General features: G+C 37.4%; 1 protein-coding gene across 2 annotated transcripts in view; it reads right to left on the bottom strand.

The window, feature by feature from the left end:
* Positions 1-13538, bottom strand: part of IPO8 (importin 8) — a 44685-nt gene extending 31147 nt beyond the window's left edge. The window contains exons 1-6 of one of the 2 annotated variants that reach the window (XM_039333318.1): positions 13330-13538; positions 6292-6373; positions 5425-5581; positions 3219-3377; positions 2413-2569; positions 81-170 (exon numbers count right to left, since the gene is read on the bottom strand). In XM_039333318.1, coding sequence (XP_039189252.1) covers positions 81-170; positions 2413-2569; positions 3219-3377; positions 5425-5581; positions 6292-6373; positions 13330-13413 — 729 coding nt within the window. In that variant the 5' untranslated portion in view covers positions 13414-13538. The remainder of the gene's footprint in view (positions 1-80; positions 171-2412; positions 2570-3218; positions 3378-5424; positions 5582-6291; positions 6374-13329) is intronic. The other variant, XM_039333320.1, reaches the window with a different exon arrangement.
* Positions 13539-13853: the final 315 nt, after the last annotated feature.

Below are 13853 nucleotides of genomic sequence, written 5' to 3'. Positions count from 1 at the left end.
AAGAATGTTCCTCAACCTAAACTTCCCTTTTTGCCAATGCACTAAAGGATATTAAAGTTGTCCAATAATGTAAACCTTACAGGAGGCACACTTCTGTCAATGACAGTCCGGAAAATCTCCATCCACTGAGTCATGGTTTGGTTATTCACCAGTTGAAGTGGCAAAGCATACTGAGGTTAAAAAAGAAGGAAAAAGAGAATATCAATATCATTACACAGGGACTGTATATCAGAAAATGTACAGACAATTTAGACCGGGGTAGTCAACCTTGGCTCTTTTATTACTCGTGGACTTCAACTCCCAGAATTCCTGAGCCAGCTGTTGACTACCACTGATTTAGACAATGTATTAACAGGAAGCTGCAATACTTTCTTTTAACCTCCAATGACCATGGACTATTTCTTGGTTGTCTTTGAAGCCTATGTACTATAATAGCCCACTAACTAGCCATTGGTAGCAGCCAGTTGTCACCTCAATTTTTTTTCTGTGCTGAAAAGTTGGGGATTTTCTTTTTGTAATGGCAGTGAGCTAATAGTTGCACAGTAATCATCAACAAGGGAAAAAAAACAACATTGCTCTTGTGGATGAGACCCTCCACCCCAGGACATTCTTTTGCTCTCAGTCAGAGCAAAATTAGAGCAGGAACTCCTTTCTTATGGAATGTCCAATGGCACAACACCCGTAATATTGAGAAAACATTTAAAATGCAAGTTTAAAATGAGTGTTTGCGAACTGAGGGACGAAAAACGTACCTTCATCTAATAAATTGTGATTCGTTGCAGTCAGATGTTTAGACTGGATCTGGCATTTTTATCTATTTACTGAGTCCTTTCTAAGGCAGCTTTTGTTGTACCATTTTAGACAATAGAAACTGAAGTTGCAATAATCTCCACAAAGTAAAACTTCAGTCCAAAAATAACATGAAAATATGTCGTCATGAAGACAACATTCAAGACTGGAAACAGCACATGGAACTATTGAAGTTACAACGGCACTGAAAAAAGGTTTTTCACAAGTATGATCACTGCAGCATCCCCATAGTTAGGGGTAGGCAACTGTGGCTCTTTTATGACTCATGGACTTCCACACCCAGAATTCTTGAGAAAGCATGGCTGGCTCAGGAATTCTGGGAGTTGAAGTCCACGAGTCATAAAAGAGCTAAGGTTGCCTACCCCTTCCCAATGTCATGTGGTCAAAAGATTTTCTTGCTATAACCTGCAGAACTTCCTTTGTCAAAATTCAGATGCTTGACAACTGACTTATTCTTATAATGGTTCCAGTGTCCTTCTGACAAACAAAGCCAATGGGGAAGCCAGATTCACTTAACAACCATGTTCCTAAATTCAGTAATTCACTTAACAAATGTTCAAGGAAGATTGTTAAAATGGGGTGAAATTCACTCAACAAATGTGTTGCTTAGCAACAGAAATTTTGGGCTCAATTGTGGTCATAAGTCTAGGACCACCTGTAGTTTTGCTTACTATTTTATTATTTGTTTAACTGTTAGCTGCCCCAAGTCATGTGTATGCAATGGGGGAGTATATATATTAATATATGTATTAATAATAAAACAAGCCTATTTCCAGGAAGCCCGTGAACAATTTCTATAACAGTTGTATGAAATCTGCTGTCTCTGATTTGCACAAAACCTCAACTTCACTAAAAATAGCAATATGGAATCTCTGTCACATATTCCCATTCTTCCCATTCTGTTCCAAAGCAAACTGTAAATGTATACTTGTATATTTCCTACGTATTTTCTTGGGTGCACAAATCCAAACTAAAAAAAGGTATTAATCCAAAAACACAAAGGAAGTTCCGCAGGTTATAGCAAGAAAATCTTTCCCTTAGACTCTGCTAGCAAATATCACTCAAGAGAGCATCCTTTCCTTCTGATGGAAAAACAGAAAAATGCTTAGGCAAATGGGACAAAATTCAATGTAAACAGCAAAGAAATGTTTATAAGACGTTTGTAAGAGAGCCAATTTGGTGTAATGGTGAAGGTCCTGGCCTGGAAATCAGGAGACTGAGTTTTAATCCTGCCTTAGCATGAAAGCCAGCTGGGTGACTTTTAGCCAGTCGCTCTCTCTCAGACCAACCCACCTCACAGGGTTTTGTTGTAGAGTAAAAGAGGAAGAGGAAGGAGTACTAGGTATGTTCACTGCCCTGAATTATTTAAGGCATGATAAAAAATCTAATAAGTAAGTAAATAAGATAACAGTCTCATTACTAAATTGTTTAATCAAATGCTGTATGCTTAAAAATTCAATACTTTCAAAAATTGAAAGTAGCTGTCTTGAAATCAATGAATGCATACTTCCAAATATGCATTTTTGGGTCACAACTCTAAAAAGGGGTTGTTGCTTTTGGAATTTTTCATCCTGTTGCTGCTTTTAGTATACAGGTTCATACCTGAACAAGTGCATAGAAAATTTTTAAGATCTGTTTCTGAAGGAGCACAGAATAATGGGAGTTGTCAGGAAGAAGCTGGATCATCTGCTGCTGAATTCGAGGCAAGAATATTTGCATTGCAGCAATGAGAGGATCTCGTTCCTCAGCTTTCTTATATCTATGGAAGGAATCAGAGCCAAACACAATTCAGGAGTAAAGTTTACTCTTGTTGCATTTTGCTTCATTTTGATTTACAAAAGATGAAACTGGTACATGTTGTAATCCTTCTCTCATCTCTGCAGGACAATATTATAAATCCAAATAAAGCAGAATGGAGAAGCTATTTTAATTTTCCTAGTGCAGCACACTAGAGTTACTTTTAACCAATTTTAGCACCCCAGATCAGTGGCGTTCTGGAACATAGCCTCATAGTAAATAAAATGGTATGAAATTGCAGGTACGATACAGAATCTTACAACTGAATCACCCATTTCACTTGATCTCTCATTATTTGGGTGATCAAACTTTCCCAAATTTACCTGGAGAAAAGCCATTGTAGATAGAAAGGGGAAAGTTTGTGTTTCCAAGAATTAGATTCTCATTCATACCTTATTTTACTTTGTGTGAGGAATTTTTCCTAACTTAAATGCTTTCCTCTGTATGAACAGCACCCTCCAGTCTCCATCTGTGTATCTTTACAGAATAAGAAAGCTAGTTTTGCAAGAAACTAGGAAGATGCACTCATGAACTAGGAGATTATTTCTAGATTTGGTCACCTTCTGTGGCTGCTAGGATAGACACTTACTCCTTGAGGAAGATCCACTTACTCATAGGTTTTTACCAATTGGTACAGGCACAGGAGACTTCCAAGCCAGCTTCCGCTATTCGACGACTGCAAGTAAAACCCAATCTTGTCTACCACTGCTGTCCAGTGACCTGGGAAGTCATGCTTAATAATAGCACGAAGGCACATTGTCAGCTGGGCTCTGGGGAAAAAAAGATTGGTAAAGGATAAAGTGAAGGAAAAAACAGAAAGAAGGTCTGATAAAAAAAAACTGCTTCATCAACTCCTGAATTACAAATACCAAAACAACGCATGCATTTTAAAAATCTAATAATAGCTATCAACAAATTCTTCTAAAAAAAAGAAATATCAAAACATTTTTTAAAGCAGCGGTGCCCAACCTTTCCGGCTTTGTGGACCAATGGGGGGGGGGGGAAGAGAGGGGATTGTTCTACATGGGTGGCAGGCAAGCATGGCACAGCTCCATTTGCATGAGCGGCAGGCACGCACACCCAGCACTTGTGCAAATGGAGCTGTGCACATGTGCACGTTCACCTGCTGCTTGTGCAAGTGGAACTGTATGCATGCCCGCATTCGCTCATCGCTTTCACGGCCCAGTTCCAAATGGGCCATGGGCCGGTAGTGAGCCGCAGCCCAGGAGTTGGGGGCCCCAAAAATAAGAAAGTTCAACATGGGATGTAATTGTCCAGAAAGGATCACTCCTTTCTTCTCTCTGGTCCCACTTATTAAATAACAAACAATATATTCAAATTAATATTCAGCAGACACAAAAGTCAAAATGTACATCTATAGATGGCCTTGGAAATAATGACAGTAAGGTTTGCCAGCTTTCAGACAATTTTCTCATTTAGACAATCCAAAAACAGATAAACTTTTCCAAATCTGGGATATTCTATGCTTGAAACTGAAGGTTTCATATATTGGCTGGATAATTATCTATCAGGGATGGTATAATAAACCCTGCAGGGTACATGGGGTTGGAATAGATGACCTCTTAGTTATTTCCAATTCTTGATTTTATGATATGTGTTGGATATATGATTCTGAAATTCTATGATTACAACTTTCTCTTAATTCCCTACCAATAAGAGGGGGCATAGAAATAATAATAATAATAATAATGATGATGATGATGATGAACTTGATAGGTAGACAAAATGCCAAATCCAGTCTGAACATCTGGCTGACTGTGCGATGACCCATAATAATAATAATAATGTTGGAAAGGACCTTGGAGGTCATCTAGTCCAACCCCACCATTTCAGACAAATGATTGTCCAGTCTCTTCTTAAAAACTTCCAGTGTTGGAGCATTCACCGCTTCTGGCTTGCATGATTCTATACCAGAAAAAAGTGAAGATCTTTAACTAGACCTTAGGGGCTGCTAGCCAACTAAAACAACCAAATAAGAATCCAGTTCCACATTCTATATTGGGTATAAGCCACACTATGTACAGTAATCATTGCCCTCTCATGGGGATTGCATTTATTTACTCAATTTGATATCCCCCAACTTTGATTGCATCGCACTTGTGTTGGAAGCACTTCCAGGTTGAAAGGATTAGCTGGTGATATCACTGTTGCCTGGGGACACTCAGCTGGGATCTCCTTTCATGTCCCCGCAGGAGCTGGAGCAAAGGATGGGAGCTCACCCTGGCCCACAGCAGCATTCGGGTCTCAAATGTGGGTTTGCTAACCTCCAACCCAGCATCCTAACTACGAGAGCCAATGTTCCTCCCCATTTTAATTCCAGTAATTCTCTAGCATGCAGAATAAGTTAAAGTCTTGAGGTATTTCCTGCTGAATTGTTTGCAGTATTTTGTGCAATAAGGTATTTTAAATTTCTACTCTTCTAGTTTTATCTGGAAAACAATTTTGCCCTGAGGTCATAAAAGGCATGAGGCATATTTTAAGAGCTATAATTATACTTTATCCTTTTTCTATCCCAGCAGATTTCTACAGAAATTGCTATGATCATCTTATTTAGAAAAAGTTCTGGAATACGTTTCCACATAAGAAGGATTTCAGAAGTGATTGATTTGACTCACTATATGCTTTTATAATATGAGATCCTTTCAAAATACTATTTCTCAAAGCAACACTATGCTGAATAAACATCTATTCAAGTTATTTAAATCTGCTCAATTTATTCTAAGAAGAAGCATCTGCTTTCCTTGGTATAAAATTCAGGACTTTCTGGGGCATGTCCCAGCCTGAACTTTGACATACCTCACTAAGTCTGGAGAACGAATAATTCCTTCTACAATATTATCCCGAATCTGCTGACGATCATTTTCATGAATATTGAATGGAAATATCACCTCTCCGGGAGGGGGCTCCCGGTCTGGCCAGTACTGTGTCACCATGTTCTTCAAGTAAATAGCAGCTGTATTTAAAAAATGAGGGAAAAGAGAGGAGAGAAAGAGACAGAAAGAAGGAGAGGGAGAGAGAAGTGTATAGAAAGGGCTGTTGATAAATCTCGTTTTAAACAAGAGTTAGGGCAATCTGTAAGGAGAATAACAATTCAAGACCAGTGGGCATACAAGAAACTAAGAACTAAAATCCTGGTAGTGAAATCCCCAAAATGTAGATGCCGTTTAGAAAGAGATAACCCGATACATAAAGTATAGATCTATCAATAGCAATAACCAAGAATGGCATTTGCATTTTCAGAAAATTTATTTCCCTAAAATAGGCTTTCTTTGTTGCACTGGACTGAGGTACCCCTTGAGATCAAGATGGCTCCCATGATATTGGCCTTCCAAAGGACCATAAAGACCTAGTTGTTTTCCCAGGCCCTGGACTAGGGTGGTTTCAGCCCCCTCTGCTGGATGTTAGATGTTGGTAGGATATTCTGGGGTTTCTACAGGGTTCCCCATCTTGTTCTTTTTTCCCTCCGCTTTTCTAGTTTGTGGTTTCTTATTTATATTATTTTTATTTTGTTTGGTACATTGAAAACTGCCTGAAGTCATTTGAAGTCAGGCAGCATAGATTGAATTAAATAAATAAATCATTTTTTTAAAAAAATATAGTTTCAATTTGTTTACTCAGTTCTAAAGATGATAAATAGGAGGCAAGCTGCAGAACTTCACCTACCTGCTTGCCTGACTGGAAATTCCACTTGATCAGAAACAATGATTTGTAGCAGACTGGGAGCAAAGTTTATTATCTTGTAGGACTGAAAAGGATATAAAAGGTTAATCAGCAAAGTATGGATAGCAGTACTAAGCACTCTTAGGTACTTCAGTTATTAACAGAGAAATAAGCATCACTCTCCTATTGAAAAATAATTGAGTTAGACTCAACAAAGACTGTTTGGTTTTAAGATTAAGAAGCAATTCTGCTATCTTTTGCTGTGAAGGTCTCCAAAGCAGGCCAGGAATTTAATAGCCAATCTGTTAATAACCACAACTCTCCTAATATCAAAACATTCACCTTATACAACAGGAATCAACACCCCAACTCTACATGTAGCCCTCACACATCCCAAGATAGTGCCACTGAAATTCAGCAGCAAAATGGTTTAATGGGTGAGGCACATGGCTGGTGTGCTGGTTCATTAATAAAGGAAGAAGCAAAAGAGAGAGGCTACTAGGAAGCAAACTACCATAATTCCCACTCTTAATTAATTCCCACTCTGATTCCCCCATTTCCAGTCCAATTTTTTTCTCATTTGAAGGATGGGGTTAGGAATGGTTCATCAGATCTTTTGTTGGACACAGATGTCTCGGAGTTGAATGCACAGCTGTTTCACTTTGTTGGCTGGTCCACCAGATGTGCTTTCTACAATCAATTACATTGAGCCAAATGCATTTTGCAAAGTCCCCCTTTGAAAGTTTTGCTTTAATGGTCACAAGAGGCCACTTTTGAAATGCATATAACCATAGAGAGGGGCAGAGGGAGTCATAAACTTAAAACTGCTATGGATTTAAAGTTTGTGTGTCTTCACTTATTTACTTTAGACAGCATGTAATTATGTATATGTAAGGGTTAACATGAAAATCTATGCTGACTTTATGTATTCAGATCCTAAGCCACTGAAGATGATCTTGGCTCAAAAACATCCAACAGAAATTCTGGATTGCCACCGTTCAGTAAAATATATTTTCTAACATTGCAAAAACCAGTCCATAAGTGATTTTTGCAAGTACAAACTAAGCTAACTTTTTCTAAATGAAAACAAATGTAGTATACTAAAATGCAGAACTGTGGAATATTAAAATCTCCTGTGTTTTAGGGGGTCTTCTGCCTTCCAATCAGTAGCAAATTCAAATGTTACTAGGTCTCTCACAGAATAGATTATCCACTTTTATTCTATTTTTTCTTCTTTAGTTTCTATTTTATTATTATATACTTTTGAAAGAATGCAACAAATAGATGGCACAAATAAATCAGGTAGAGGTAGTGATATATGGGGAAGAAATACTATCATGTGACAAAGAATTTAATTCTAATTGGAAACACTCCTGCACTACAATCCTATACCGTGGGATTCAAATATGTGAACAACCAGTCCACTGTGTGGATGCTGCTTCCAGAAGTCCATTCTGGGCCCAGGCAACAAAAAAATTAGCTACCAGTTCTGCCAAAGTGGTGTGAACTGGCTGAATCCCATCACTGATCTTATACATAGAATAGTATAACATCCAAATTTTAAATGTTAGCATTCATATGTTAATTTGATATATAATTTATAGCATTAATGGAATACATTATTTACTATCTCTAAGTTTCTATATCTATAAATGATTTAACTATGTCAACCAAGTTATTTTAGCTTAAAATTCAATAAGAAGTTGTGATTTTTAAGTGGAAAATGAACTTCTAACGATATATTATCAAATATAAGTTTTATATTTCAGTTTCAGTTTTAATTTATTCCTATGGGACTGAAGACCAATTTTATTGTAGAGGATATTTTACTATCTCATTCACCTTATCTTATTATAATCTAATTTTAGATGGATGTCATTTGATGCAATGTGCTTAACAAATTGTGTTTAGAATATCATATTATCTAATCAAGGCCCCTTTTTCCCAGAAGACAATGAGACTGGCATTTCTTGGAAATGTTCAGCTCAATTCTTCAGGTTGCCATCATGACAGTTATTCTGCAAAATGAAATTATACATAATGGAAACCTTTAAAAAGTGCCAATGCATCAGCACTAGGTTCTCCTGGACAGCACCCCAGACTACAAACTAAAGTCTTCTTTGAGTCAACCTTGACTCCTGCTGACTTCATGAACATGTCAGTGTCCCTGCAATTTTTATGACAACAATAGAAAAGTGATTGGCCACTATCTTTTTTTAGGGTTAAAACAAATTCTAGTCTAATCTACAGCCCTGGAATCATTCAAGAATCAACCAAGGCCTGATATTTTGATCTGAGATAAGGTCAGAGTAAAAGTATAGATATTACTCCCTGGGTTTATATGCCACATAATAAGATATCTGTAACTACATATGGAAAAGATGTTACTACAATTTTAATAAGAGGCCAAACTTAAGAAAAAGTGGGTTTGGGTCTAAAACAATACATTTTATTATTTAATTGATAAAACTAATTGAAGCTGTAACATACTAAGGACACATTTCAGTCCATGCAGATATCTATCACACCTTTATATTAATTTAATGCTTCTACAGCATTAAATATTCAGGACCACATACATTTGAGGATAAATGCAGTCCTGTTTTCAAAGCGCAACCAGAACGAAAAAAGAAAACCAAAAACCTTTTTTTTTTTAATTGAATTTTTTCAAAAATTTTACAGATAAACATCCACCCCCCCCAACCACCCCACCCTCCCCCCCCGACTTCCCAGAACTGAATATAGGATTATTTAACAAATTTTAAAAATAACGTTTACAATTTATAAGATAATTAATAATAATAATAAAAATCATGATCATAATATATATAATAATAATATACATAACATAAGCTTTAAAGTAAATAATATATACTAAAAAAAAAGAAAAAAAAAGAAAAAGAGGAAAAAAGGAAAAGAGAGAGAAAAAGAAAAAAAGAAAAAGGTAGACGGAAAATAGAACATATATAAAAAAGTATATGAATAATAATACATAAAGCATAAAAAAAATAGAAAAAAGAAGAAAGAAAAGAAAAAAAAAACAATCATTACAAGTTATAGAAAAGCTAAATAATATTTTTCCATATCCAAATTATGTTGTATAAAATTTATCCATTTTTCCCATACCGCAAAAAATTTCTCTTGAGATTGCTCCTTTAAAAAAGCCGAAATCTTTGCCATTTCTGCCAAATACGAAACTTTATAAAACCACTCTTGTAAAGTAGGCAAGGATTCCTTCTTCCAATATTGTCCTATTAACAGCCTAGCGGCTGTAATCAAATTTAACATCAATATAACCTCCTTAGCATCACAATCAATAACAATACCTAATAAAAATAGTTGCGGAGTAAATTTTACCCTCTTTCTAAAAATTCTTTGAATATTCCACCATATCTTAATCCAAAAAGCTTTTATATGTTTACACGTCCACCAGATATGATAATAAGTAGCATCCAAGTGTCCACATCTCCAGCATTTCGGCTGTAAATTAGGGTACATAATGGACATTTTCTTTGGATCAAGGTGCCATCTATAAAACATCTTATAAAAATTCTCTCTTAAATTTTGCGCTTGTGTGAATTTAACATTTCTTATCCAAATAAGTTCCCAAATATCCATTGAAATCGATTCACCAATATTCTGTGCCCATTTAATCATACAATCTTTAACTAATTCAGATTCTGAATCCAATTCCACTAAAACCCCATAAACTCTCTTTATATGAGTTGGCCTTTGATCTCTTACTTGTTTTAGAAGAATTTCATCTTCTCTGAGCCAACCCATTTTACAATCCATCTTCCATCTATCCGCTATTTGTCTATATTGGAACCATGAATAAATTAGATTTTCATGTGTTAATTCTTCCAAAGATTTTAACTGCCAGTCTTGGCCATCCCATCTAAGTAACTGTGCATAAGAGACCATATCCATATTAACCCCTTTCCTTATGCCTTCTATGGCATGCCGAGGTATAGCCCATAATGGTATTTTAAAATCACATTTATAATACTTCCTCCACACTCTAAGCAAAGAAATTCTTATAATATGAGACTTAAAAACCCAATCCACTTTTTTATTAAATATTAAATAGGCATGCCATCCAAAAAGTAAGTCCCAACCTTCCAAATGAAGTATTTCTATATTTGTTAAATTCACCCAATCGCTAATCAATGTTAATACTACAGCATCATAATACAATTTCATATTTGGTACCTTGAGTCCGCCTCTCTCACGAAAATCTTGCATTATTTTAAGTTTCACCCTTGGTTTTTTCCCTGCCCAAACAAATTTATTAATACCTTTTTGCCATTCATCTAAATTACGTTCACTCTTTAAAATAGGTAACATTTGAAACAAAAAAATAAACTTTGGCAGGCAAAAACCTTTTATCAATATCAAAAGGTACAAAACTGAGAAGCTTCAGTATCTAAAAATTCAAGAACAGTAAGGAGTAATTTTAGACAGGAAAAGTGGGAGAAACAAGGTGCAGGTTTAATATAAAAATCTAAATTTTATATTGTTTTATGAACTGTATGAATTGCTGTCCTCAGGTTGTTGTGACTACATATGAAATGAGGAACCTATAAATAAGTGATAGATGTTATACTTCAGAACTGGCTGGAAATTATACAAACGTATCAAAGCAACGGCCCCTGATCTTTTGGGCACCAAGAATTGGTTCCGTAGAGGGCAGTTTTTCCACAGTCCAGGGAATATGGTGTCATAGGCTGCCTGGATCTAGTGCATGCATGGATGTGGCTTTGCTCACTTGCGTGGACCAGTTCCTGGTAGGCCATGGACCAGTGACAATCTGTGGCCTAGGGATTGGGACCCCTGTGTCAGAGTCTAGAACTAAAAATATTTGTGTCCCAGAAAAAAAATAAGGAAGTTGTAAACACTATGACAAAGTTGAACCATTGTAAGGCTGGAGAAATTTAACAGGTGAAATATTAAACTATGAGTGTGCTCAGTTATGAAGTAGCTATGTGATATTTGATGTGCATATGAGGTAGCTATATCTGACAACAGAAAGGATGATGTTACAGTTCCCTTATACAGTGCAAAGACAAAGGTAACAAGAGTAAATGCAAAACTACCACATAATTAGTTTGTTAAGTATGCCTGGAAATAACTTTGCAAAATTCTGATTGAAAGTCCCCAAGAAATATCAATGAAAAAAATTTGAGAAATACAGTTTGGCTTTATATCAGGCTAAGCTTTTGGTTTTTTAGCAGGTCATATATATAAATATGAGGGGAATAATGATGATAAGGTAAATAGGTTCGAATTATGGAATGTTTTGCATGAATATGGACATGAAGATTGTTGAATGTAATAACGGCAATGTATCATGAAAATAAAACAATTCCTGAAAATAAATGAAATGATTAGTGGATGGTTTAGCTCTAAGCAGAGATAAAGATAAACAACCCCTTGGTTGTTTAATGTTTTTATAGATCAAGATAGTGGTTCTAACATATGCCAGTGAAACATGGACCCAAACCTCACAATAAAAAGCTACGAGTGATGCAAAGAGCCATGGAAAGATACATGCTGGGCATCACAAGACAAGACAGAAAGACGCGCAGATGGATTAGAGACAAATGAAAATATATATGATGCCATCGAAAGAGTAAAAGAATTGAAATGGAAATGGGCTGGTCACATAGCAAGAAAAAGTGATGGCAGTTGGACTAAGACAGTCATAGAATGGATTCCATTCACAAAAGAGACCTAAAAGAAGAGGGTGACGACATCAGCAAGTATTGTGGGCCCAACTAGCAAAGGAAAGCTCAAGACATTACTGGTGGGAAATATGTGGAAGAGGCCTTCATCCTGCCTTGGATAGAGAATGGCTAGAACAGGGGTTCTCAACCTTGGCAACTTTAAGACTTGTGGACTTCAACTCCCAGAGTTGAAGTCCACAAGTCTTAAAGTTGCCAAGGTTGAGAACCTCTGGGCTAGAATGATGATGATGAAGATGATAGATCAAGATGTAAGAGATACCTGTATAGTTTTGTAAACAGACCATATCAAAATGTTCGCTAAGAACATGAATGACTTACAGCATATCACAGATTGTATGCTGCAATATGGAGCTATGTATCAGTAGTTAAAAGACAAAGGTTTGAGAAAACAGAAAATGAATGACTGCAACATAAACAGCAATAAGCTAGAGTAAACACATGCAATTGTGTACCTTGGTAGAATGCTTAACAGAACTGGGAATGGTTTGAGAAATGTTAGGACATTTAAATAGTAGCAGAAAGATTACTATGTAATCTGCCGTGAGGAATGTTAAAACAAAACAAAACAGTTTGTCTCTATCCATTTTCTTATACAGAAATGAGAGTTGGGTAATCAGGAGAAAAAACCCTGAATATAATGGAAATACAGTGGGAACAGGAAGAAATGTATCTGGCAAAATGAGTAAATCATACGTAGATGAGCACTGAATAAATGAGAAATGAATACAGGAATGCATGACTAATATCATATGAGGCAGTTATAGAAAAGAGATGAACCCTGATTGAACTTAAGGAAGGAAAAAAGAAAGAAAGCTGGGATAGATGAAGCAGATAAAATCCCGAAAATGTGAAACATAAAAAGTTTAAAGAACAAAAGGCAACGTAAGAGGCATGGAGAAAGTGGGGGTGAATCAGATTTAGCTATGCATATTTTCTCTTTTTCTCATCTGGTGCCTTTATTTCTTCAACTTAGTGATTCTTAGTTCTTTTGTGCACTTTGCACAACGCTGCCTAGCCTCAAAGTGACAAGAACATGTGTACGTTCTGGATGTGCCTGAAACACGGAACCCTAAACTAACCTCGCGGGCTGGATTCACACAACAACCTGAGTGTAACGTACGGCTGTAGTTCGGGAATAATGCGGCCTTTCTCCTTCGAGGCTTCTGCAAGAAGCAATGACAGGCGCTCCGTCGGAAGGGAACGAGGCTGCCGGACGGGAAGGGGGCGGCGGACCTCGTCAGAGACCCTCGGGCGTCCCTTCCCCGGCCGAGGCCCAAGCCCATCGCGGACTTACCTGGTTGAGCTCATTCTCGGCCGCGAGGCGCAGCTTGGGGTCGATGGTGCCCTTGAGCGCCTGGATAATTCTGTTGGGATCCATGATCTCTCAGAGCCTCAACGGGAAGGGCAGCGGCCGCCGCGCACGCTCGCCGGCTCCCTCCTTCCCCCTTTGGCTACACAGAAGCCATTCACCGGTTTACGACAGCCGAACTGTCGCGAAGACGAAGCTTTGCGGCTTCAGCGCGCCGCGCCACCCCACCCCCGTTCGCCGTTCTCGCGGCGGCGGTACCTTGGGCGCCATATTGCTGTACGGAAAGAAACGGTGCGCGAACTGCTCGCTGCGGTAGAGGATCGAAGTTCCCTGCATGGAAACCAGAGACTTGCTTTCTGTCTCGTCTTTTCCTATGTTGGTAATCCTCGACTTACAACAGTTCATTTAATGACCGTTCAAAGTTATAAACGCACTGAAAAACGTACGTTATGACCGTTTTTCACTTACGACCTTTGTAGCAGCCCCATGATCATGTGATCAAAATGCAG

The sequence above is a fragment of the Crotalus tigris genome, unplaced genomic scaffold, assembly GCF_016545835.1.
Source record: "Crotalus tigris isolate CLP2741 ecotype Arizona unplaced genomic scaffold, ASM1654583v1 scf7180000017625.6296891, whole genome shotgun sequence".
In the NCBI taxonomy this organism is placed as follows: Eukaryota; Metazoa; Chordata; class Lepidosauria; order Squamata; family Viperidae; genus Crotalus; species Crotalus tigris.
Note: the sequence above shows the minus strand (reverse complement) of the source record. Positions and strands in the feature narration are given on the sequence as shown.